General features: G+C 32.4%; 1 protein-coding gene across 1 annotated transcript; it reads left to right on the top strand.

Annotated features, from left to right (window-relative positions):
* Nucleotides 1–390: 390 nt before the first annotated feature.
* On the top strand, nt 391–27945 carry LOC123696223 (protein halfway). Its single transcript, XM_045642293.1, has 10 exons — nt 391–689; nt 17461–17535; nt 18026–18212; nt 20331–20456; nt 22805–23005; nt 24581–24753; nt 25052–25237; nt 25932–26090; nt 26457–26561; nt 26982–27945. The coding sequence occupies exons 1-10, from the start codon at nt 663–665 to the stop codon at nt 27261–27263; spliced, it is 1521 nt and encodes a 506-aa protein (XP_045498249.1). The 5' UTR covers nt 391–662; the 3' UTR covers nt 27264–27945.

Below are 27945 nucleotides of genomic sequence, written 5' to 3'. Positions count from 1 at the left end.
ATTTTTCATGTTTACTTTTAGGTTTAATTTATGTTAGCTATATCTAATAATGTTAAAATATACTAGTAAGGTTTTATTTATTTTTTTGCATTATGTAGAACAAAATGTTTTGAACTCAATTGTGCGTTATAAAATATAAATAATAATATTATAATAGATAGCCTATAGAGGTCAGCTGTTGACCAGCGCGTTATCGCATAACGCAAGCTACACCTCAATACACTACACTGTACAAATTCAACGGGAATACCGGATACCAACACCGGTCTGCATAAAAATATATCCGTCTCTTTCTTGAATAGCATTTTTCTTAACTCCACTGATGATAACTGAGATTTTGTCCTTGTCCCACGCGTTCTGTAGTTATAGATGTTTGTTACCAGTAAACTATTCGCTTTTCTGTTTTGCCCAGTTGTAGTCGCACGGAATTAGATGCGGTAATATTGTCTACGGTAAATAAAAGTGCCGTGAAGTTTTATGACTTAGGTGATACAGATATTAGGTATATTGTGGTGCAAAAATAATGAAATGATGGGTCCGTCCGGGCCGTTAGTTCTGTGCCGGTCGTGGTGCGATGCATTCGTTAGATTCCGATAGACTTGGAAAGTTAAATAGTTTTCGATGTATCGTTGTGTGCTTTTTGTGCAATCGTAACTCCTAACATGAGGAATATAAGATTTTGTGTCGACGTAAGTAAAATATATTGTTTTAATTGCATGTATAAAATACAATTTGCGCACTGAATAAAGTTTCTTATTATATTATCAAAAGGTTTATATTTTTTAACATAAACTATAAAGGAATAAAAAAGAGGCTGTAAACCTTTTATATTTTTTTTATTTCTTAAATTTTCCAATATAAAAACTGCATATTATGTGCAATATAAATAAATTAATATTTTCCTTATAAGTAGTGTCATTTAACTTCCCAGAAAGCTTTGTCATGCAAATAATTTATAAACCTGTACGTTATTAGAGTTATCGAAAGTGGGAGAGAATCGTCGAAAGTTATCATTATACAATGAACTGGCGAGAGCCCAGCATCTGTTGTCTATATTTATTTTCTCGTGACATTTGTTATTTATTGGATAACAACGGAGACACGAATACGGAGCGATGCTTTCAAAATGCACATCTTTTAACCTACTTACAACGATAAACAAGATAATCTCATTTAAATTTGTAGTATCATTGACACATTGGTGCCTTTAAAAAAATAATATATCAGTCTGCAATCTGCATTGTAAATTGTAATGGTGTCTAAACTGCTGAACAGATTTTGATGAATTTGCACAAATTTAAAGTATTTATACCCAAGGTAGATGAATTTTATTTTTATAGGTTTACGTACATTTTTGATATTTCGAAAAGCTAATAGGTATCTACAATCTACATATTTTAAAAATATACTCCACTACTTGGAATATCTCAGGATCCACATTCTTATCTAATCATAAAGTAACTAAAATCTCAACAAAGTGAGTAAGTAGGTAGGTTAGATACGCTCAGACTCTGTGGTGAAATAATAATATGTTAGTAATTAATATACAAAAAATCTGACTCATGCATTTTTACACGTGTGGTTTGAACAAACATACAACAGTCGAGTTAGATGGGAATGAATTTACATACATGCTACATTGCTGGAAAAAGTATTTCGAAATTGGATCAGTCTTACATATCAAAATGATAATATAAAAGAATGCTTTGTTTGTGTAAACAAAGATTTTATGTTAGTAGAGTATTTGCCTATTGCCATTTGTTGCAATCATAAATTTTAAATTACTTTATAGTCATTAATTTCTCATAAAACAAAAAGCGAGCAAGTGGCTGATTCTTGAGAAAGGGGTCCATAAAACACGCCGGTAACAATAGTCTTTGTTCTATTATATCTTCTTTCTTTTAAGTGAATTAAAAAAGAGATGGAACTACTACTAATACATTTTTTTTATTTATTTTATTTATGGAATACACAACAATAAATACACATTACATTATAATATATAAGAAGATATTATCTTATTAACTGTATCTATCAATTATACGTGTACACAACATTCACATTAATAACACATATACAATTAAACATAAACAAAAGAAAAATTGGTTTTACAAAAAAATAATACGAGTTTAAATTATGTACTTAATTGGTCGAAATAATTAATGTAATCTAGGTATTTACTGTATAAATACCTACAATTGTTTACGAATCCAAAATAATGGAGGTTCTAATTGTAATTGAATATAACGATCATCGTACGTTCAGATGATAATTCAATTTTATCGATATCGATAATTTATTACGCAAACACTACAATTTACTTTTGTAAAATCTGTGAACTGGCAATTTTGGCGGGAATATTATAATTAAGAATTTATTTACAAGATATAGAATTTAAAATGAAAAAGAAAACGCGCCAAAGGTTATCGATATTGGCGGATATTTGACTAAATCTGAAAAATTGTAAATTGTAATCTTATTGTACTATACTTACCACTAGAAACAACTCATTATCATTTTATCAGACTGTATATTCTTTTTGATAATTATAAACAAAGATGCATCTAAAGTCTAAAGGCATATTTACCTTAACTGCCTAGTTACCTTTAATAAAAATTTAAAATTATTTCAAAAATCAAATATAATCGAAACAAAGAGGGATTAAATACTTTCAGCCTTGTTTTTTCATGACTGTAACAGTAAATTACCTAACATCACGTTTATCAGCATAAGCAAACCAAGATTGTTTACATTAGCAAGCGATAAGTTCTATAATAAAATAAAGAAAATAAATGACAAGACAAAGCATTCAGAAATAATTTTAATTATAATATTTAACTGTTTAAGGTACATTATCTGTGCTAGTTACCTAATATGTACCTACTTACCAACGTAGTACCTACGTATAAAGTAATTTGTGCGAATACCTAATACCTAGGTATATCCTGTCCATTTTATTCAATTATTGATTTGTTTAAAAGACAAAAAAGACACTAATAAAATTACACTTAAATTAAATTTTATTGATTATAGGTATATCTATTGCAATATCTAGTTCAAAAGAAAAGAAAATTAAAACGTACTTACATACATAATATTATCACAGTATTACAATATTATGATATTATTATATGTATCGCATTTTAATGTTTTTTTAAGTCGGTTTATCGCAAAGAAACAACAAAGACAAATGACGAAGTTCGGTAATTACAACTTCCTGTTAGCAATGTCCACTTCCTTCCTACCACTTGAGACCTAGTCTCAATGTGATGATACTCTCAACACATCTATAGGTACTAATGAAGCTGAAGAGTTTGTTTGTTTGAACACGCGAATATCGGAAACTATTGGTTGCGTGGTAATTATTTAGTAATTTGTGCAATTAGGTCGATTTCAAAGTCTTTCTTGGCTAAGTAGTCCCGAGGGCTATAGCAAATAGATGTACCACGGGCGAAGTCGGGGCAGATATATATTATGACCTACATGTACATGTTGTTGTTTCATCTTATATCCTAGGACCTAGTAGTAGACTAGTAGATTCTTATGTTATTATCTATAGGTATCATATAGGTTACCTAGATAATAATTATAAATGACTAGCATACCGCCCGCGGCTTCGCCCGCGTTCCAAAGGAAAACCCGCATAGTTCCCGTTCCCGTGGGATTTCCGGGATTGTGTCATTTTCCCGGAACTAAAAGTAGCCTATGTCCTTTCTCGGGTATCAAAATATCTCTATACCAAATTTCATGAAAATTGGTTGAGTAGTTTAGGCGTGATTGAGTAACAGACAGACAGACAGAGTTACTTTCGCATTTATAATATTAGTATGGATTGTTCTCTAAACCTAGATGTTACAAACTAGCACGTCTTTGTCTCGATAAGTTTTATAGGGGCAGCCCTAATAGTAATCTGATAAGAATGATTTGCTGCCAACTACCTAGGTCTTTCTTTTTAACCGACTTCAAAAAAAAGGAGGAGGTTATAAATTCGGCCGGTATGTTTTTTTTTTTATGTATGTACACCGATTACTCCGAGGTTTCTGAACCGATTTACGTGATTCTTTTTTTGTTCGATGCGGGATGGTGTCGAATTGGTCCCATAAAAATTTTATTCGGATAGGCCCAGTAGTTTTTATTTTATGAGCATTTTTGTATGTAGGTATTTGTGAATTTTGCAAGTGCAAGTTTGAAGTCGGTTGTTTTTAACGCAGTTATTACTTGTTACTAATACCGGTAACTATTTTGTAATGTGTGCTCATATGTACAGCTTGATCGTATGCATGTTTTATGCATTTATCTACATATAAAACAATAGCAAACATAGGACCTATAAAATATAATTTTCTAAAATCTATTAATACTATTTCTATCCACTTATTTTAACCTAAATATGTTCTACAAATCGTTCAAAGTATATAAAAACCATTAAATATCAATTATGAAATCACGAGAGACAATTAGAGCGCCATAAACATGCGCAGGGGCAGGCCGGTCAACTACAATGAGATAATTCGATTGAGTTTAACAGAGTGTAGGGTTGACAACAACTAAGTACATATATTATTTATGCGATCTTATATTTGTTATGTTCAGGCTATAATAACATTTTTGAAGTGAAACTTCTTTAGGCGCGTTTCATTTTTCAAGTTGCGTCATGGCAATACCGCCACGTCATGGAATGAAGTGACGATTATGGTATCTATGAATGTTGACGAAGAAGTTTCACTTCTGACACGTGTGCTTGGAACACACGCTTCTTTTTTTGTCCACTGCTAAAACTCATTTTTATTCTTAATCAATTAGAATGAGAGAATTATGAAGAGCCTATCTAATTAAAAAAACTACTTAAATATTATCACTGTACAAAATCTTTTAAAATTTCAGTCTAATTTAGTTATCCTCCCGTGCACATATCGTATATGCATGGGAGTCTATATTCACAGTCTATATTATGTGTTTTAAGCTCTGTGTGAAATTTTGTTCAGATATATTAAAATATATTATCCATATTATTATTATTATTGATATTATCTTGAAAATAAGCACCTGCTCATGCAAAGTCACGGTCTGCTCCTATAACATTTTAAACTAGGTACTTACTGGCTAATCCTCGAGTAAACAATTTATCGGTCTTTAGAAGCTATTTATGGATTAAATATAAGCAATCAAATAAAAATATATATTTCATTGCATATTAGAGATAACAACCTACACTCTAATCCACCGAAAGAATTTTATAATTTATGACATCATAATAAAACATGTGATATTTATAGATCAGCAGGAAGTACCTAGCTGACTAATGAGTTAATTCATATCTAAGAATTATGTATTTTTTATCTGTATTAACATAAAATGTCAATGCAATTAGGAGAGACGTACTAAATATGTTTCCTGTCAAATGAAACATCAATAAGACCAAAATTAGCCGAATGTTTTAAACACGTATTTAAAAGCACATTGAATAAAATGACACTAATCTTAACAAGGTAGTCATTAGTTGTACAAGTGTAAACTGATTGTTTTTAAATAAAATTAAATGACTTCAATAAGTAACTGCGACTTTAGACTGCGACTTTATTAAATACAGTTATCAGAATAAGAATAAATAAAAATAAAAAACAAATAGGTATGTCAGTAACTAAAAAAATAATCATTATTGGCCCATCGAAACAGATGAAAGTGTGAATATTTTAAAATCGTTAGTTAATGTTTGGACTAGGCGTACAATTAAATAGTTACATATTCGTAATAAATAGGAAACCAATAATTAAATGCAACGAACGTGCTTAAAATAGACAGTCTATTTATATCACAAGAACAATGTATCAAGTGGCGAAGTATGACTTCATTCTGCGTCCTTTGTTGTTAAAACATAACTTAAAAAAACACTCGAATGCATCCTATTACAATTTAATACCTATTTAAAGTAAAAATACTATGTACATCACCCTTTTAAGTACATCACACGTAAATCTATACTAATATTACCTATAAAGCTGAAGAGTTTGTTTGTTTGTTTGAACGCGCTCATCTCAAAGCGGGTGAAACCGCGGGGAACAGCTAGTGTAAAATAAATTTTATGCCACTACACAGATTTAAATTTTTTCATCATGTTGTTATTATCCAATATTCGATTGATAAGTTGGAGTCAAATAATTATTATGGAAAGTTTGTAAACATTCTGGGAAATAAAATTTGATGGTACTTAGGAATTTTTCCGATGAAGGTAGTCAACGAACATTGTGAATTTTTTACACAATTCATGAGTTTTTATGTCTTGTAAGTTCTAGTTTTTTTAATCGTTTGTATGTCTCTATATTACAGTATTCCATTTATACTCAAGGAATACTTCAAAATTGATACAAACGCCACTTAATGTAAGCATTGCATATATGATAAAACATCTGTTTAGCTGTTGGGTTATTTTAGAATAAATTTATTGCATTTATAGATCACAATACGTGGGTTTAATAAGATGGTAATTGCTTAGCTTTAATAAATTGAAATGTTTGTTGATAATAATGTTACGGACTTAAGTTGTACTAAATATTAGACATTGTAGAGAAACATATATACTTTTATTCATATACAACACACAACACGTAAAATTTCATTAGGAATTACTTAATACTTATTTATTAAAAAATAATTAAGTCGATTATTAACCTAATAATTATACATATTATGTGAGAATTTTGGCGCCCTTTGCCGTAATTCGTAATGGTGCTAGAATTTTAACGTTCAATTTAATATAAGGTATACTTAAAATGTAATGACTATTAACTCAACTTCGGTGCTCTATCATCTAACTTTAAAAATGTCTTATCTTCTATCAAACACAAATACAAAAAACCTAGAAACTGTACAATCATTCTAAGTGGCATCACAAAATTACAATGTACCTAGTTTAAGTTTCAATTTAACAGTAAAGTAAAAAGTATTGGTGCAGTCGCCAGATTTCTACTTAGAAGTTAAAACGAATAATTAAAACCTGGAATATAAATGCAATCTTGCGTAACACTATACTATGTACGCAGTACGAATAATGTCGCAGGTATATTGCCAAAGCCGTTATTTTACAGTTTTACTAGTGATAAAAGACTAAACTATCAATCGACATAATTTTAAATATAGTGAGCTCGTGCAATAATATCCCTAAAACGATGTAGCTAAACTTAAAAATCAAACTAAAACCGAAATTTTTCAAAATGTCTGATGGTTACCATGATTTCTTGTATCAGTATTCTATCTAGTGTGGGAAGTGATGGCGCTAGACTACCTATAATATAGCGCTGCGATTTTTACATATTGTAAAGAAACTACCGTCAGATTGCAAGAATTAAATTTGATTAACAATTATTTACCGTTTAATTATATCACTAGTGAATTTGTAATATGACGGTTTTGACATTACACCTGCGACATATACAAAGCTACATCTATATGTATATAACTATATCCACGTGTACGGTACTGTTGCGTTTATATACTTTATGCTAATTGCATGCGCACGCGCATTCCAACAGTAATACACCGTGTAGTGAGATTTTGTACCTATATAAATGTTGATTTTTGAACTTATATGGCTTTATTTATTGTTTGTGATAATAATAGATTATGTGACTGTTAATTGATGTGTTTGATATGTCATTCGAAATTACAATACAATACAAAACAAAATTCTTTATTTAACGCCGTTAGTACACCGACGCATTCGCGAGCGGCAGCGAAACCACGAAAAATCTGTCAGTAGTATGGCAGGTTTTCGCATATGGTATGTCTCACTCTCACTCTAGCACATAGATAGATGAATAGTTGCGTCCTTGTATTGTTTCGCAAGGAACTGCGAAATGGCCATTACACAGATGCATTGCGAAAAAGTCGCGAAAACATTGCTGTTTACTAACGTTCCGCAGATATTTCGCTACGCAGTAGTTTCGCAGAGATTCGCTGCCGCACGCGAATGCGTCGGCGTACTAACGGCGAACACACACATACAGAAGAAAAGAGAAAGACATATAATACCTATAGGTACAACATGTTAAATATTCGCAAAAATTAAATATTGTAACTTGTATTTATGGCTCTTAATTACATTTTTTTTATTCAAATTCAAATGATTTATTGTTATTCACATAAATTATTAAATAATATTATTATAGTGGTTATAAATAGATGAGATTATAAAAACAATTGAACGAATTAAGCCACCTGTGTAACAAGTTTAAAAATGGATGGAATAATCCACGAATAATCGCATACTCCTTTATTTTTTTACTAGCTTACCGCCCGCGGCTTCGCCCGCTTTGTCTAAAACCTAATAAATTATATACTAAAACCTTCCTCTTGAATCACTCTACAAAGGGACATAGGGACAGAGAAAGTGACTTTGTTTTATATTATGTAGTGATAGTGAATTTACATTTAATTGGGAAATAAGATGTCATCTTACTTGAACAAAATATATTTTTGTTAACCTCCATTGTTGCATTGGAGATTGAAATTACGGCATTTCGTTTGTAGTAAAGTTTATACTTAACTTCTAAACCAGTTAGCTAATAACATAAATTATGTACTCTATTGGAAAAAAACACAATATTCAGTACCTATTTACCAGTAAACAATTTGCAATTTGTAAACTGATATCGCTTTGTAGCATAGATAGGTACTATTGGTGTCAGCTGAGCATGTATTTCAGAGTTTAATAACATTTTGTGTACGTAAAGTTACATAGGTATTATTTAATGTCAAATATAAATATTTTTTTCAATAGAATATATTAAGGTGATACTATCAAGGTATTTGAAAAATTGAAGTTTTCTAGCCTAGGTATGCCAATATTATTAAGGCATCGGTTAAATTTTAATCGAAAATCTAAATTATCGTCCCCATCAGAAAGTAGAAATTTGTATGTGAATCAGACTATTGGTATTTTCACATTCTATTCAAAGGAAGGAAGGGTCCTTTCTTAAAAAAATAAAGACCACAGGTTACTTTTCGTATATTTATTGAAGAAGTCTTAGTATATATTCATACAAACTCAAACTCAAACTCAAACATTTATTTATTCAATTAGACTTCTTCGAGAAGCACTTTTGAAACGTCAATACATATTTTTATCATTTACCACCGATTCGGAAAGCAGTATCTATGGAGAAGAATCGGCAAGAAACTCCATAGTTGCTCTTTTAAATCATTTCAGTATTACAATTTAATTTTACAAAATATGTAAGTAACCGTACGTATATATTATCATAATATGCCAAAGAACTGTCCTGCGGTTCTCACGCGACAACCCTCCATGGGTTTTTATCTTCCATATATTCCTTAATGCTGTAATAGGCTCTCTGAACTAAGACGTTTTTTACATAATTCTTAAATTTAGCACTACTAAACTCTTTAATACTATGAGGAATTTTGTTGTAAAAAAGTATACCTTGACCCATAAATGAATTTTTAACTTTAGCTAACCGGTAAAATGGCATTTCAATTTTATTTCTGTTCCTTGTGCCATAACAGTGTCTATCTCCTACTCTTGTGTGTAAGTCTGCGTTTTTGTGTACATATAAAATATTATTAAATATATACTGTGATGGTACAGTGAGGATACCAGTATTCTTAAAGAGATCTCTTAGTGAGTCCCTAGCACGTAAATTATATATAGAGCGTATGGCTCTTTTCTGTAATATAAATATAGTTTCAATATCTGCAGCCCTGCCCCATAGAAGAATTCCATAGGACATAATGCTATGAAAGTAGCTAAAATAAACCAATCTAGCCGTGTCTACATCGGTGAGATGCTTTATTCTTCGAACTGCATATGCAGCTGAAATAAGCTTAGCAGCGGTGGCGGCAACATGGGCCCCCCATTGTAACTTCTCATCTAGTGTCAATCCAAGAAAAACAGTAGAATCCACAGGGTATAATACCTCACCGTTTAAAATAATATCCCTTTTTACCTTTTTTACATTTGGAAGGATAAATTCTACACAATTTGTTTTTTTTGCATTTAATAATAAATTATTAGCAGTGAACCAATTGGATATGCGTAAAAGAGCAGAGTTTACTTCGTCAACGTTTGAGTCATGTCTATCCACATTAAATATTAATGAGGTATCATCTGCAAACAGTACTATTTCACACATATCCTGCAAATAATAAGGTAGGTCATTAATATATACTAAGAACAAAAACGGTCCTAAGATAGATCCCTGCGGAACACCTATGTTAATCGGCGCACCGCGAGATTTCTCTCCATTAACAACAACGGTTTGTACCCTGTTCTGAAGATATGAGGCTATGAGGTCCTGAGATAAACCTTTAATACCATAAAAATTTAGTTTCCGTAATAGAGTGGTATGTTCTACACAGTCAAAAGCCTTAGAAAGGTCACAGAATATCCCTAAAGCATTCTTTGAATTTTCCCATGCTTTATATATATGTGACAAAAGAGCTATTCCAGCATCAGTAGTAGAGCGCCCCTTTGTGAAACCAAACTGTTTGGCGTGCAGTAAACCATTTGATACAAAATGACTACATAATTGGTTTAAAATTAATTTCTCGAAGACTTTGCTCAAAGTTGGTAAAATGGAAATTGGCCTATAGTTATTACAGTCTTCTTGGTCACCACTTTTAAATAAAGGAATTACTTTACTTAACTTTAATAAATCAGGGAATATACCACAGTCACAACATTGATTAAATATAAACGCTAAGTGGTTGGCAATGTTTTCTATAATATTATTTACTAAATTTACAGACATTCCCCAGAGATCACATGTTTTTTTTAAGTTTAATGTTTTAAAAGTTTTAACAATTTCCTCTGCAGTCACATGTCGCAATTCAAATAATACATTACACTCAGCAACATGGTCCCTCAAGTAGGACTCCGCAAGCGCTGATGACGAATTTAATTTTTCGGTAATACTAACAGGGACACTACTAAAAAAATCTTCAAAAGCAAGCGCAACATCAGCACTTTTGTCAATGACCCTACCAGCATTAATATAATTCAAGTTAACATTTTTATAATTCAAGTTAAAACTTTTAATTAACTATGCTTATAAATACAACAATCTTATTCAGTGTATGTCGTTTTAAATTGATAAATTATAACAACAAGACGATCAATTTGGAAAAATTATCTGAAATTTGAAAAAATGGTTTTATTTATACGTAAGTAACCTACTAACTACTTGCACACATACGTACCGAATTATTAAAAAATGCCAAGATGTCTTTAAAATTTTGGTTGATTTAAAAACAAAGAAACATATTTGTCATTGTACAATTAACCTATTTTATGACATTGCTCACGACTGTCATAAAATGCCATATGTTTCAATATAATGTTAATGCTTAAAAACAAGTTAATATACATAATAACTGATTTTTTTTAGTATTTATTTTCGATATAACTTCTAATTGCCTAAATACTGATTATTATAACTACTAGTATATAAATATCTGTGGTACACCGTACAACTGGCAACTGTAGAAATCTTAGAGCATTTAACCATAACGCTCTAAAGTATAAATAGATACATATTACGCATCTTTACATAGTTAACTCTTTCAACAAAATAGCCAATGTTATATCCCACTTAACCCTTTCCTACTAAGGTGTGTCGTAGGCGACACTAAAAATAGATTTAAAAGTGTTTTAGAACCGGTTGCGTACCTCTGGCTGCAATGTTAATGTTTTATTGAGGACGTTGGCCGATGCAAAAATTCTATATGCTCGTTTTTAAAGCTAGTTCTGATAATATTTGTGTTATTAATAATAATATTTGTTTAAATCTTTATGTTTATTTTCCCAAGAAGTAATATTTAGTTTTCATAGTACAGTAATAACATGTATACTAGAAATACACTGTATATGTACAACATATTAACCAGTACCTAATGATTTAACTAGAATTTTAGAAATACATATTTTGCGTTCATGCCTACTAGATCTCCAGTGATCTGGATTATCTTTAAGAAAAGAAAATTAAAGCTCACTTATCAATTTATCTCAGCAATATATCTCATATTATCTGTTACAATCATAGTGGAAGAAATCATCGTGAGAAAGTAGAAACCTGCATAATATTGAAGAACTACAAAAGTTCGACGACATGAGAACCCGCATAATAGACATACCTATATAAATTAAATGCAATGACCCTAAAAACGCTACGAAACGAGATCCTTTTGTTATCAATTCAAACTCAAAAAAAATACTTCTTTTATACCACCTGTTTGGAAAACATTGTATTATTTTTCACAAACATATGACAAATTAATTAAAATATTCGTTCTCACATGCAAAAATAAATGTATCTGTTCTTAAATTATTTTTATTGAGAACAGTAGCAATACAAGATGTTATCTACTAAGAAACATGTAAAACGGGCGTCATCTCGACGTCCATTTGGTCGTATTTTTGCATTCCGTGAATTAAACCACAGATTAAACTGAACAAGAAGACAAGAACATTCACATGCATGATACTGACATGATCTTAAAAGAGCAACTATGGAGTTTCTTGCCGGTTCTTCTCCATAGATAACTGATAAGTACTGCTTTCGGAATCGGTATTAAATTTAAAAATGTAATGAAGATTCAAAAGTGCTTCTAGAAGAAGTCTCATTGAATAAATACATTTTTGAGTTTGAGTTTTTACATAGAACAAACGTCTCAAAGAAAAGGAAAATTTACGAATTCAATTTCTTTTATTGGTGACATTTTGTCCAACACGATGAGGGTAAATTGGCCTCATGCTGCTTGATTTATGGCCCAGTTATGGGCCCAAAGTCATCGTAATAAATGCCCTACCCATATTTACAATGCTGGGATAGATATAGGCAATATATTTATGCTTGCTCTATACATATACATATAGACAGACACAGAGGTGGCTCAGGGATAGCAAATAGTTACGCAAAATTGGACAGTTTTTTTTTATTATTTTGTCGACAATTGTTAATTCAACTACTGCTGAAATTTGGGAGGAAAACATTTGTGATGATAACGACTAGATAGGATTGATACATTTTCACAAAGTCTAAACTGTATCACATATTATTATTTTGTAGTATTCTTAGTGCGGATGGATGGGTGTTTGATATAATATTATCAAGATAATTCCACGAAAACACAGCTGATCCGATACGTATGAAATTTGCTACAGAGATTATGCCTGCGTTAACATATTATTGACTTATTCAAGTAAAAAAAATAGAACACATTTAATATACACACGAAGAAAAACGTGATAAATTTGAGTATCTCCGTCGTTTAGGGAACGTTCGTAATAATTTGCAACTGCCCATAAATTTGATTAATTTATATCATTCGTGACCACATCAAATGAATCAAGTAGCTGAATCTCTGTCTTATATACGTAATCTTATATAGGTAAATAAGTTAAAAATAGTCCAACCTTCGCTGTCTGCTCTTATCAGTATTTAACTGTTATGTATTTATCTCATATAGTGTTGGATAATTTATATAACATACGTATTTAGAATATTCTTTTTTTCCTTGTTCCTAATTTAGCTGTTGACAAAGTGGTTAAATGTTTATTGCGATAGAGTTTTGGTTCTACCGTTAGTTAATTAGTTAGTAGATATGTGAAATAATATTAAATAATGATGATGAATAATGACTCGCACACCTTGCGCGGTCGATGGTATAGTACCATATCTTTGAGCTACTGACTCAAGGAATATAAACCATAGCATGGCCCGTAACCCCTTGCATTTCATATCAATTAAATATCGACATTATGTTGTACACCATAGAGTACATTGTGATAGGAAGGTATAGCCACATAATAACTATTATAATTCTTTCACATATATATAACATATGTATGTAGATTGTAGAATATTGTTTTAGGATTTACTGTATTTTGTGCGGTTTTCCTTATTCCTTATTAGTTTGGGGACGAAGTGTTTAAATTTTGTGGTAGAGTTTTGGTTCTAACGTTAGTTAAATAAATAAAATTTAAATAAATTCATTTCACAAGTCATTTTAGTAAAAAAGTTTTCATCTTGTATTTAGTAAAATTTACTAACACATAAATTATTACCTTTAAAAGCTGGCTCTATAATTTTTAAAGATGCCGCATTTACATTTTCGGCATGCATGCACTTTATAAAATCTTATTTTAGGTAGGTACTTTTCGTGTAGCAAAAGTTAAGTGTTGCATCATGACTGTAATATACAGCTATGCAATTGAAGTTTGCAAGCAGTGAATACCGCTTTATAAATTACTAGCTTTTCGACCGCGTCTTCGCCCGCGTTTTCAAAGGATTGATTTTAGGCACTTATTATCACATACGAATTTCTGGTAAATTAAATCAAAACATATCGAAGATGATGAATTATTATTTCCTGTTCCTAAAAGAATATTAGGATGTTTAATATTTAGTTGATATCATATAAATGCTTTATCATCATTACCTAGTATAAAACAAAGTGGCTTCCTTTATCCCTATATCCCTTTGTATGCTTAAATCTTTAAAAATAAGCAACGGATTTTGATGCGGTTTTTTTAATAGATAGAGAGATTCTGGACAAAGGTTTTAGTATGTCATTTATTAGGTTTTAGACAAAGCGGGCGAATACGCGGGTGGAAAGGTAGTACATAACCAATATTTTAAAACAATAGATACCAAAATCCCGCCTCGTGAATTTTTACGCTAAAATAATTAATTAAATTATAACTGGAAAGTGGATTTATGGAATTTTAAATAGAAATATTTAGAATTTAATTTATTTACAACTAGCGGTCCGCCCCGGCTTCGCCCGTGGTACATGTTTAAGTTTTCTCTACATAAGAATTAAGAACCATCCTCGTACTTCAAGGAATATAATAAAAAAAGAATTATTATCGAAATCGGTTCAGCCGTTCTCGAGTTATGCGCTTACCAACACATTTTGGGATTCATTTTTATGTATAAGATATAATATAGGTAGTATAATATTGCTAATATTGCTATCATGAATACATCAATGTCATGAAGCTCTCTTGTGATAAGGGTGATAGCAAACATTTGACATGAACGCATGTTATTGCTTCAATATCGATGTCATGATTATATCGAGTGTCCTTGTAACTTATTCGATATTATTGCAATTATATTTATTTATATACAGGTAATTTTATTGCGAGGGGCAGACCGCTGAAAAGATGGGATGACGATATTATACAAGTGGCAGGGGTTATGTGGAATAGAGTAGCTCAGGACAGATCGGAATGGAAACGGTTGGAGGAGGCCTTTGCCGATTGGCAAACAGATCTTCAGAAAATAAAGAAACTCCAAATATTAAAATAATTAAAATAGTGAATAGTTTGTTAGTTTTTGCAATTGTTTCATTTTCATTATATGTATGTATTAGACTTAAGTTTGATCTGAAATAAAAGGCTATCTTATCTTATCTTATCTTAATTTTATTGCAAAAATCTTCATATATATAAATCTCGTGTCACAATGTTTGTCCTCGATAGACTCCTAAACCACTTAACCGATTATAATAAAATTCGCACACCATGTCCAATTCGATCCAACTTGAGAGATAGGATAGTTTAAATCTCAAATCGTTTTCGAGAAAGCGGGCGAATCCGCGGGCAGTAAGCTAGTAGTTCTATAGAAAATTCTTATAGGTTTTGGTCAAAGATTTTTAAATGAATAAATTATTTTTAACATATAGAATTTAACAATAACAATACAGCAAGCTTGAAGAAGCTTTTAGAAGAGAAAACTTCTTCATGCGCTTTGAGAGTAAAATTTCAAGGTTGCGTCATGGCAATACCGTCTCATCATGGAGTGAGGCAACTAACAACTTTGGTATCTTTGAATCTTGCCAAAGAAGTTTCACTTCTGATACGTGTGTTCGGCATATACGCTCTTTTTTCGTATATTTCACATTAAATTATTAATAAAAACATAATTCTTAATCAATTCGTATGCTATTAGGTACCTAGTTATTTGACTTTTCCTGTTAACAAATAAATAAACAACTACCTACTACAAATTTAATTTTAAACCCGTTATAAAGACTAGGTGTTTTAATGTAAAAAATGTACATTCTCCATACCTGAGTTCTTGACATAAAAGGGAAGTAGCATATTAAATAATTGGCTGACGGCCGCCAAGACTCGTCTCGAATCTCGTGTCGTGACGAAAGTTTCTTATGTGGCGAATGATATTGTTTATTTTTTATATATTATACTAGCTGCGCAAGGCGGTCTCACTAACTCCTGTTTGTCTTAGCGTAGGTAATGATATATAGCCTTCCTCGTTATATAGGCTAGGCTATCTAACACCGAAAGAATTTTTCAAATCCGACCAGCAGTTCCTGAGATTAGCGCTTCAAACAAACAAACATACGGACAAACTATTCAGCTATTAGTATAGATTAAAATTAATATTATAACTATAAAGCTGAAGAGTTTGTTTGTTTGCTTGATGCCTTGAGTGCGCTAATCTCAGGAACTACAAGTCCGATATGAAAAATTCTTTCAGTGTTAGCGATAGCCCATTTATCGAGGAAGGCTATATTATATAGTATATCATCACGCTAAATAGAAACGGAGCAATGCGAGTAAAACCGCGGGGCACAGCTAGTGGAGTCTATAAATACGTGGTTGCTGAATATAAGTCCTGATAGAAACGACTAACTAACTCAACTCGCATTTAAACAACGTTATTTACGACACTCTTAACAGCGCATAAATACTATTTTCGTTGTAATGCAGTTAATTACAGTAGTTAATCACCGTTTTATAGTAATTAGGTAACTTCCTGCTAATCAATCGTGTGTGATTTTAATTTGTTATTTATTATCCAATACATGAATACAACATTTAAATTCATAATTCTTTATTTACGATAAACATGGTATAAAAATTTGTTTTACTTGCAGTAGGTACAGCATGTTTAGCCGGTGTTGAAAAACAGCGGCAATAGACCAAGTTTTTTAAACATTGGTCTACAGGATTCATCGGGAGCTCTGCTATATTATGCTCCTCTTTACATTGCTATTGAATTGTTTAAGATGTTTTTTTATGTAAGAGCCGAGGATAAGCTTATTCGAAAAAGAGTACTCATGGTGACAGGAAATATTAATAGTGCATATCATATAAATGTAGGTTTTCAAACAGGTTCCTCTCTATTCTATTTTAAGCAAGTATGTAAAAAAATGTATTGAAGATTCGCCGAAAGGGGCCGTTCATAAACTACGTCATACTAAAACCAACTTTTTTACCCCAATATTCCCACACTGAGTCACACTCACAGACCCCCTCCCCCTTGCATTTTATGAACGGCCCCAAATCGAAACAATAATAAATGAGAACGTAGAATGCTCCTGTATGGAATATGGATGCTTTGGCCCTTGAATTTAGTTATTTTATAGTTGAAAGTATTGTAAGTATACGGTAACAATTCTGTTGTCTTGTTACAGTTGGTGCTATGGAGTGCGATAGCATACCTCTTCGTGCTTCCGTTCTCGGAGACCAGGATGGAGGAAAGCATGGAGGTATCAGCATAATATTATATATTCCTTTTTTTATTCTAGAAAAATATCCATAAATTAAGCAAGGATAGATTTTTAGTATCTAGAACTTCAGAATTACTCCGAATCATAATAGTCGTAGATACATCAAAACTAGAATATTCGTAGATTTTGTAATGTACTTATATATTACGATTACATGCAAGCAAGCAAGAGCTTTTTTATTTCATAACTAGCTGTTGCCCGCGGTTTCACCCGCATTACTCCGCCCCTGTTGGTCTTAGCGTGATGATATATATATCCGCCCGCCTTCGCCTTCCTCGATTAATGGGCTATCTAAGACCGAAAGAATTTTTAAAATCGGACCAGTAGTTCCCGAGATTAGCGCGTTTAAACAAACAAACAAACTCTTCAGCTTTATAATATTAGTATAGATAAGTAACATTTATAATAGACTCCTACGAGCTTCCCTCTATACGCAACTTTGAGTCTATAAAATAAAATTATATTTCAGCCCCACCCGACCTCCACGGAGAAGCCAGAAGAATCATCCCGGGACGAGCCCAAGATCGAGAAGTGTTTCCACATGCCCCGGGACAAGTGTCCCACGGACGGGCAGAAGTGCACCCGCGTGGACCCAGTGTCCGTGTTCTGCTGTGATGTGGACAGCTTCAGGTTGAGGGAGGCCCTGGCTATATTTAGTAAGTAAGACTCAAACACTTATTTATTCAATTAGATTTCTTCTAGAAGCACTTTTGAAGTTTTGAATCGTCTTTACATAGGTATTTTTAACATTTTCCACCGATTCGGAAAGCAATATCTATGGAGAAGAACCGGCAAGAAACTCCATAGATTTAAATCATGTCAGTATTATAATTTAATTTTACAGCATATATTATCATTTTATGCTAAAGAACTGTCCTGTGGTTTTTACGCGACAACCCTCCATGGGTTGTCATCTTCCATATTATATTCCTAATGCTGTAATAGGCTCTCTGAACTAATACATTTTTTAAATTTAGGACTACTAAACTCTTTTATCTCTGAAGTCTGAAGTACTAATGTATGGCCAATTTAAAAATAGGAAAGAAAAATTTGTATGTAAGCATAAAGCATTTATGATATACAGGCTTTTCGCCCGCGGTTTTGCCTACGTAGTTAAGGTAAATAATTCTCATGGGATAGATGTTCCTTCCATCGCGATAAGATTATAGCCTATACCTATGGAACTATCTCCAGTCAAACCATACCATAAAAATCGCTTTTTCATGACAGATCAAGAACAGGTTTACCTGATGGAAAAAGTTTAAGTTTATGGATTTGTGATAGTTTTTTTAGATAGTAAATTATAGTCAGGTAGTCCTTACCCATGCAACTTGCTGACAATTCTTTTCAGATTTTGCAAAATTTATTTAAAATACGCTTTGGTAATTAAACCGATATTTTTTTTTAAAGTGGCACTCTACAACATAACTAAAAAGCAGAATATTATAGATATCAGTGTTTACTGCATTTCCATCAAAAAAACTTTCTCTATAGAAAAGAGTTAAAAAAATTGAAACGGTTTATTCGTTCACCAGACATACAGACCCAACATACACTGTGTATTCATTATAGATTAAATTATTAAAACTGTTGTTATTCTAAATAATTTGATCTATCTTTCTGAAATTTCTCGTACTAAACTGTGTAGCTGTTTATTCATAATTGTACACACATATTAAAGTAATTTTACATATCTACAAGAAAGTCAAGTGACCGTCACAATTAATAATTTTATTGTATCTAGCCTAATTTATGTCATCTGTACACCATAAAATATAATTAAACAACATGTTTACATAGTTACAAGCCACAAACAAGCGTGTAAATATGTATTTACAGATGCAGATAACGACACGACCTTGAAACGACAAATCGTGTGCTGTAAAGATTTATATTTATGTCGCCACTGTGGGTTATAAATAGACATGTTTGAATGTTTATGCTGCATGTTCATTTTAATTACGTTCAATGTGATATGATGGTATGGCACTGTAATAACATTAGTAACTAGCTGAGCCCCACGGTTTCACCCGCGTTGTTCAGCTCCTGTTGGTCTTAGCGTGATGATATTATAGCCTATAACCCTCCTCGATAAATGAACTATCTAACATTGAAAGAATTTTTCAAATCGAACCAGTAGTTCCCGAGATTAGCGCGTTCAAACAAACAAACAAACAAACTTCAGCTTTATAATACTTATTAGTATAGATTGGTATTAGGTCTAAATAAGATGCTTTTAACGGATTTTAATCGGGACTTATTACTGTATGACATATTTATTTTGTCGTATAAACAATGTAGAGAGTGTTATCAAGAATTTATCTGGATTAAAAAGCTCTATATTTTTTATCTGTAGCGCATAATGAATAAAAGATTACAAATAGATACAATAATGATATAAAACAAATAATTGAATAGGATAACAGATGGAAATTACGCTCTTATGAATTTCCATAAATTTCAATCTAAAATGCAGTCACAGGCAGTCACTTTCCAATTCCTATGCTGTTGCGAATACTAATAACATAGACGCAATACTTACTTATTGTTTTATTGAGTTACTGACTGACCTGGCAAAACATTATTTCTGATTATTCTCTCATCATTATTCTCTAATTTCTTCTTCCATAATTTATTTATTAGAGTTTAGAGATATAAAAGTAATTCACCTTTCAGACCTACTCAATTTAGATACTTACCTACAATTTTGCCATAAAACCAAAAATATTTAATTCAAATCATATTTATTCATATTCTTTTCTTATATTCCACAGTGACACAGAACACGACGAACCTCCACGTGTCGAACGCAACTATAAAAGATCTAGATGTGTCCCAACCGATCTTCCGGAGGCTGACATCCATGGCCCTCACTGATGGGAACATTGGGAAAATTGTCGGTGAGTTTTACAATAATTTATTTAAAACTTAACAAATTATACCATTGAACCTTCCTCTTCGAAGCATTCTATCTTATATCAAAAACTGCATCGAAATCCGTTGTGTAGTTTTTACTACCTACTTTATGACTGACAGTTTTATCAGACTGATAAAATTTAGATCGTTTAGATATCAATAATTGCATCTGTTTTTATTTACAAGAACACGAAGTTTTCCGAAAGGAAAATCATGATAGGTACTCCCGTAGTAGAGACTCCCTTCAAAAAAATCTTGAATTGCAATTTAAAAAATGAGGGTCTAAAACATTTATATGCTATATAAGAAGACGTATTATATTATGATTCATGTAATTTATGTTTATTAATGCATCAGTTAAGGATATTTTTCAAGAGGAAAAAAGAACTAACGACAGTGAGTATATTGTTATTATTTAAAAATTCTGAGATTTCGTGATTGGTGAGGTATGTGACTATGTTTTCGTAAAATATGTACCTACATAATTTAATAATATTCCACTATTTCCAGCATTTTATGAGTCAAACTGAGTCCTTTAGATAATCTGCAATTTGTTATCATAAATCTATATATGTAAGAGCTATGCGTAAAATATAAATAAAACTAAATTTTAAGGACAAATTCCATAGATATAAAAAAATCAGAGATAGATGGGTAGCGTCTGGTTACGTTTTATACGTTTTCTTTTCATTTAGAGTAGGTATTGGTAGAGGAGAGGTAGAGAGTAGGTACCTATCTACGTAATAATGTGTCACACTTCAATTGATAGAATCCTAGATGCGAGTCGACCGATTAATAATTATGAATAAAATATATACTATAAGATATCTATACATATAATAAATCTGTAGAAGGGTCAATTCTGTACATTGAAAATATTAAAAAAATAAATACCAGGGGGTGTTACTGGATCGATACCAAACCCAAATATGTGATTAAAAAAATTTTTGTCTGTCTGTCTGTCTGTCTGTCTGTCTGTATGTGAAGGCATCACGTGAAAACTAGCTGTTCGATTTCGATGAAACTTGGTATAATTATACCTTATTATCCTGGGCGTAAAATAGGATACTTTTTATCCTGGAAAAATACGTAGAAAAAAATTAATCTTAATTTTTCAGTTTTATCCATAGACGTTGTTCCATAGAACCGCGAACACACGTTGCGTATTATTATAGGCCTAACCGTATTTGGGAATTGGGTCCAATAGATATTTATAAGATGTTATTGTCAGAGGTCTCAAAATGGAGAAATAAACCATCCACGCGAAGACCGACATCCGCGCGGACGGAGTCGCGGGCGGAAGCTAGTATTTAAATAAATTCTTCCGATTTCGATGGATTTGATTAAATCTGTGTATCAAATGTTTTTAAAATATTTAAACATGGGTAAAATGCCAACGATGCGGTGCACATCTATACTAATATCATAAAGCTGAAGAGTTTGTTTGTTTGTACGCGCTAATCTCAGGAACTACTTGTCCGATTTGAAAAATTATTTCGGTGTGTGATAACCCATTCATCGAGGTCTGGCTATTGGCTATATTATATCATCACGCTAAGACCAACAGGAGCGGAGCCTCGCGGGTGAAACCAGCTAGTAATAAATAAGAACCAGTAAAAATAATTATAATATTACAACTTAATTTCTCAATATTTTAGATTTAATTTAAACGCAATTCAGAATTTTTCACCGCGTCATAATAAAGTTATGCAAACTAAGCGGTTTATTTAATGAGTGCGTTCATTTTATAAATCAGAGTAAACGAATTTAATTCCACTTTATCTTTATTTCATATAATAAATATTATCTTTACTGAAGTGAAACTTCTTTATCGAGGTTGGAAAAAATTTAGTGTAACATTTTTTTGTTACGCGTGACATTTTTCCGTTACGCGCCATCTTTTCCGCGTTCGTCATCCTTACCACGCAGGATTCGAAGTATTTCTGTAAAGTTGCATATTACTTATAGTAAATTATTTTTTGAAAAATAAGGTCTTAAAGAGGTTTCACTTCTTACGTGTGTACACTAGTACACGCAAATATTTTATTTATTTATTAATACATATTACACGGGCCATGTTTTCCTTACAACTTCCTTATGAAATGATTAAATTACAATATTATACAAAAATGGCAGACTCGAAGACAAGAAGTATAGGTATTCCTAAGTTAACATTATGAAAGGATTGTTATCATAATCTATAAAAAAAGCCCATCAAAATCTGTTCACTTTAAGAATCTCAGAATACAGACACAGAGAATCGAAAGCGACTTAATTTTGTTTTATACCATATAGTGGATAAGTAGGATAAAACAGTCTTCTAAATTTACAGGTCAATTCCCAAAGCATTCGCCAATCGTCTGTCTCAACATATCGAACAACAACTTGAGCAGCATAACCCCGCAGCCGCCTTTGAGCCGGCCCTTCGCGTATTTATACGCCCTAAATGTATTAGACGCATCCTCTAACAACCTTACTGAGTTCCCGTTGAGTCTCCTGCAGAGTAATCGGAAGATACATGTGGATCTGTCAGGTAATCATTAATTATCTATACCTATAATAATAAAGGCTAAAGCTGAAGGGTTTGTTTGTTTGAACGCGCTAATCTCAGGAACAACTGGTCCGTTTTTAAAAATTCTTTAGTGTTAGATAGCCCATTTATCGAGGAAGGCTATATGCTCATTATCGAGCTAAGACCAGCAGGAGCGGATCAATGCGGGTAAAACCGCAGGGCACAGCTAGTAATTTCATATCTATACATATAATAAATCTGTAGAAGGGTCAATTCTGTACATTGAAAATATTAAAAAAATAAATACCAGGGGGTGTTACTGGATCGATACCAAACCCAAATATGTGATTAAAAAATTTTTTGTCTGTCTGTCTGTCTGTCTGTCTGTCTGTCTGTCTGTCTGTATGTGAAGGCATCACGTGAAAACTAACGGTTCGATTTCGATGAAACTTGGTATAATTATACCTTATTATCCTGGGCGTAAAATAGGATACTTTTTATCCTGGAAAAATACGTAGAAAAAAATTTATCTTAATTTTTCAGTTTTATCCATAGACGTTGTTCTGTAGAACCGCGAACACATGTTGCGTATTATTATAAGCCTAGCCGTATTTGGGTCCAATAGATATTTATAAGATGTCATTGTCAGAGTTAGGTACTCAAAATGGAGAAATTAACCATCCACGCGAAGACCGACATCCGCGCGGACGGAGTCGCGGGCGGAAGCTAGTAATCAATATAAATAAAATAACAATAATTTCCAGGGCAAAATAACAATATTTTCACCGCAGGGCATGTATTTTTGCATGTATTTTTGTCACATGTAGACCTCAGTTCAAGGTTTCTTTTGGTACTAAACAGAGCTTCTTATAACGCCTGCATATAATATAGAAAAATAAAAACGCAAATCAATAAAAATTACAATACTTTCGCCTCTATCGAGAATATCGAAAATTTCAGAAAGGGATAATTTGCGCCTGTAATCAGTACATATATATTCGCAACCTAATAAATTATCCAGTATACTTAGGTATCTAGTTATTTTTTATACGAATTTATTTCTTTCCGTCGGCCGCGAAAATTCCAATATTTTAAATATTTTTTTTAAATCGTGTTTTTGGAATAAAACTCTGGGTGTTCTACTCGTGCATTTAAAAAGTGAAGCTCCTTAGATATCCATACTAATATTATAAATGCGAAAGTAACTCTGTCTGTCTGTTAGGTACTCAATCACGCCTAAACTACTGAACCAATTTTCATGAAATTTGGTATGGAGATATTTTGATACCCGAGAAAGGACATAGGCTACTTTTTATCCCGGGAAAATGACGCAATCCCGAAAATCCCACGCAAACGGGAATTATGCGGGTTTTTCTTTGACTGCGCGGGCGAAGCCGCGGGCGGAAGCCTAGTAGGTAATATAATCATCCCATTATGTTCCCACTGCTTGGACAAGCTCCTCTAAGATCAGACTATAATCCACCACGTGGGTTGGCGGATGTCACATATCGTCTTTTGATTCTTCGACATGTCAATTTTCTCACCGTTTGAGCAGCTTCGACGTTTATTTAAGCAGTATCAATTGTCCACTTACAGGTAATAACTACCTCCCGTGCAAGCACTTCCACAAAGCCATGGAGGTGAACAGCCGGGAGCCGCTGCTGAAGTTCCTCCACTACAATAAGACGTACTGTGCGATCGATCTGAGGTACAACTGGTTTAAAGACGTCCAGATTGTCCAGATCGATCATGTGTGGGTGCAAAAACAGGTATGTTGAGGTCTCTATATTTAAGTAGGTATTCACTGTGTAAACTATACATATATCTATTTATACTGAGAATCACAGCAGAAATTAATAAATAGGTTAAAAAACTAAAAAATACGCTCCAATAAGACCATAGAATTAGTGTATTGTCACCAATTCTTGATAAGTGTTTAAATATGTCCGTTTATAGTGCTTCAGCATTGAGTCCAAACCTCTAAAAAGTGCGATAGAATTCACATTTTCTCTAAAAAACTACGAATAAAACAACCAAATTTATAACCATTTTCATACAAAATTCCAGCTAAACGAGTCCTGCCAGAACATAAAGCCAGCGAACATAAACTGCACGTGCACCACGGTGCTCGAACTAGTGGTCTCCAAGGAGGCGACATACGTGGTGGGGGTGGATTGTTCCCAGCGCGGACTGAAAGAGATGCCAACTAATCTGCCCAATAATACCGTTAATTTGAACGTGTCTCATAATAATGTGAGTTGTGTATTCAATTTTTAACTATGTTTATCTATATATAAAATACTCGTGTGTAACTGTCGATGTTGTGTTGTTCTGTCGCTATATTTCTTAGCTTGACGAATTTTTTGTGCGGGTCTCTACCTGAGATGAGGTAAAGGATGTTGTGTGAGAATCGGAGAGCATCTATTTTCCATAGGTACCTCTAAGAGATACCTAACAATAAGGCAGAACTCTATTTGAATTTGAATATTAGCACGTAAATGAAGTCACGGGTCATTAGTTGAGTCCTCTAAGTTCAATCACAGTTTGGTTAGTCAGCTAATGTAAGAAAATATAATTATAATCATTGAAAAATGTTTCGTATTGATTCAGATGGTTGTTAATTATTATCTAAATAGATGGCGCGCGGTGTGTCCCCTACTCCTAGACACATAAAACTGAAAGAATAGAAATTAGAATAAATTCGATTGCTCTGGCGGGATCACGAGTCGCCGAGTTGGTCAGGCATCCGCCCCGGATTGGCGTGAAAGGATGCGGGTTCGAGTCCCGCCTCGTGATCGAATTTTTTATCCACACTAATATTTTAAAGAGGAAAACTTTGTTTGTTTGATTGATTGTAATGAATAGGCTCATAAAGTGTACTGGACCGATTTTGATGAAATAGTTCTGTATAAATTTATAAATATAATATAGTCAATAAATATTTCAGATTACATCTCTTCAAGCGATCTCCGATGATAGCACGTACGATCACTTGCGATGGCTGGTCGCAGACTTCAATGACATCACTAGCCTTGTTGAATTGGAGGGATCCAAGTTCATAGACAACTTTGGTCTATTCTCTATTACGAATAATAAATTGCATTCGGTGAGTTTTCGATCTTTCTTATGTGATATATGTGTAATATATTTTTATTGTCTCTCTGTGAACTGTCTGGAATGTTTTTTACTAGATTTTGTTGGCATATTAAACATTAGCTGTGCCCCGCGGTTTCACCCGCGTGGCTCCGCTCCTGTTGGTCTTAGCGTGATGATATATAGCCTATAACCTTCCTCGATAAATCGGCTATCTAACACCAAAACAATTTTTCAAATCGGACTAGTAGTTCCTGATATTAGCGCCTTCAAACAAACAAACTCTTCAGCTTTTTAATATTAGTATAAATTTTAACTGTTATTGGATACCTAATCTCTTAATAATTTTATTGATTATCTTTAATTTTATTGATTACAGATTCACCCATACGTGTTCTCGGACCGTTTCGACTCGACCAGCGCCACCATGCTAGTTGCCGGGAACTACATACACTGTGACTGTAATACTGAGAAAGTGCTAAAGGTAATTGTACCTATATATGACTATATTATTATATTATATTCTCCTTCTATTTAAGTTACAGTTTTCTTTAGTACCTAAGAAATAAGAATACCTACCTAGAGTACCTAGCACAGTAGTAGGTAATATTGTACCTACATATAGGATCATTACGTTAAAAATTAAATTAACATCGTTCTTGGAAAGCGAAAGTTAGAACACACTTCTTTTAATTATAATAAGTCTTGACATATTAAAAATTAATTCATAACATAACCTATACCTACATTATTAAATGATGATATTATTTCTTAATATTATTTCTTTACAATTTATTTCTTTTAATATTATATGATTGTAAAATTTGTAATGGTCTAAGGTAATGGTACATAAAACTGTTAAATAAATAAATATTATATTTAATTATGATTTATTTCCTTACAGCCCTGGCTACTAGAAAACAACAAAGCCATACCGGACTACAAGCAACTAAAATGCGAAAATATTCCAAACACTGCTGTCGTAGAATTAAAAGAATTCCAAGTGTGTCACACTCCACGAGATTGGACAGACTATATCTACTATATTATTGGTCTAGAAACCCTCGTTTTAGTGTTACTAGTAAGCAAAGTATCCTATGATTATTGGGTATTCAAAACAGCTGGATATCTTCCATGGCCAGCTAATAAAATGCCTAGACTGCCGTGTGATTGGCTCTGTGAATGACTTTGACGTTTGTAAAATTTTACGATATCTGTGGTATTTTTTTGCTTTTTAAGCTGATTGGACGTTAGTCCTTTGCCTGATTGAGATTTTCGCGCTAAAATCAATAGTGACATTGAGGTGTGATGCAATGATGCCAAAAGTGAAAAACAGTGCAATTATTTTTAATGGTGATTAACAGAAAATAATAAATATGCTTAATTAGACATTATAATATAGGCTAAGGTAATATTTAAGGACCTGTTTCACCAGTTGCTGATTGCCACTGCTAGGCTATTAAATTTTTTACATACATTCATTAATTGTTATACCTATTACCTGGCAGATAAAGTTGTGAAGCTGGCTGGTAAACACTGCAAAATAATTTGCGAAAGACCAAAATAAACGTTAATCAGGCTTTATAATATTTTCGGTATATTTTTATAATGATACATTTTCCATAATTTATAAGTAGGTACCTACATAAACAACATAGATATTTAAAAATGTATATATTTTTTAATCTGTAAGTATAATATATCATGAACGTGCCTTAACTAGCAAAATAGGTACGATACATATTTACAAATTTTAAGTATTTTGTGGAAGTAAACTAGTTATGAAGTCAGGGTAACTACATGTTTCGGATTTTTTGTCTTTTTGAATATTAACTGATAAAACTTGCCATTTTTTTGGAATCTCGAAA

Source organism: Colias croceus, chromosome 12, assembly GCF_905220415.1.
Source record: "Colias croceus chromosome 12, ilColCroc2.1".
Taxonomy (NCBI): domain Eukaryota; kingdom Metazoa; phylum Arthropoda; class Insecta; order Lepidoptera; family Pieridae; genus Colias; species Colias croceus.
Note: the sequence above shows the minus strand (reverse complement) of the source record. Positions and strands in the feature narration are given on the sequence as shown.

Coding starts and splice junctions, on each gene's coding strand:
- LOC123696223 (XM_045642293.1), top strand. CDS start 663: ATGAGGAATATAAGATTTTGTGTCGAC. Junction 690..17,460: donor ATATAAGATTTTGTGTCGAC/GTAAGTAAAATA, acceptor GTCTTGTTACAG/TTGGTGCTATGGAGTGCGAT. Junction 24,754..25,051: donor ATGTGTGGGTGCAAAAACAG/GTATGTTGAGGT, acceptor ACAAAATTCCAG/CTAAACGAGTCCTGCCAGAA.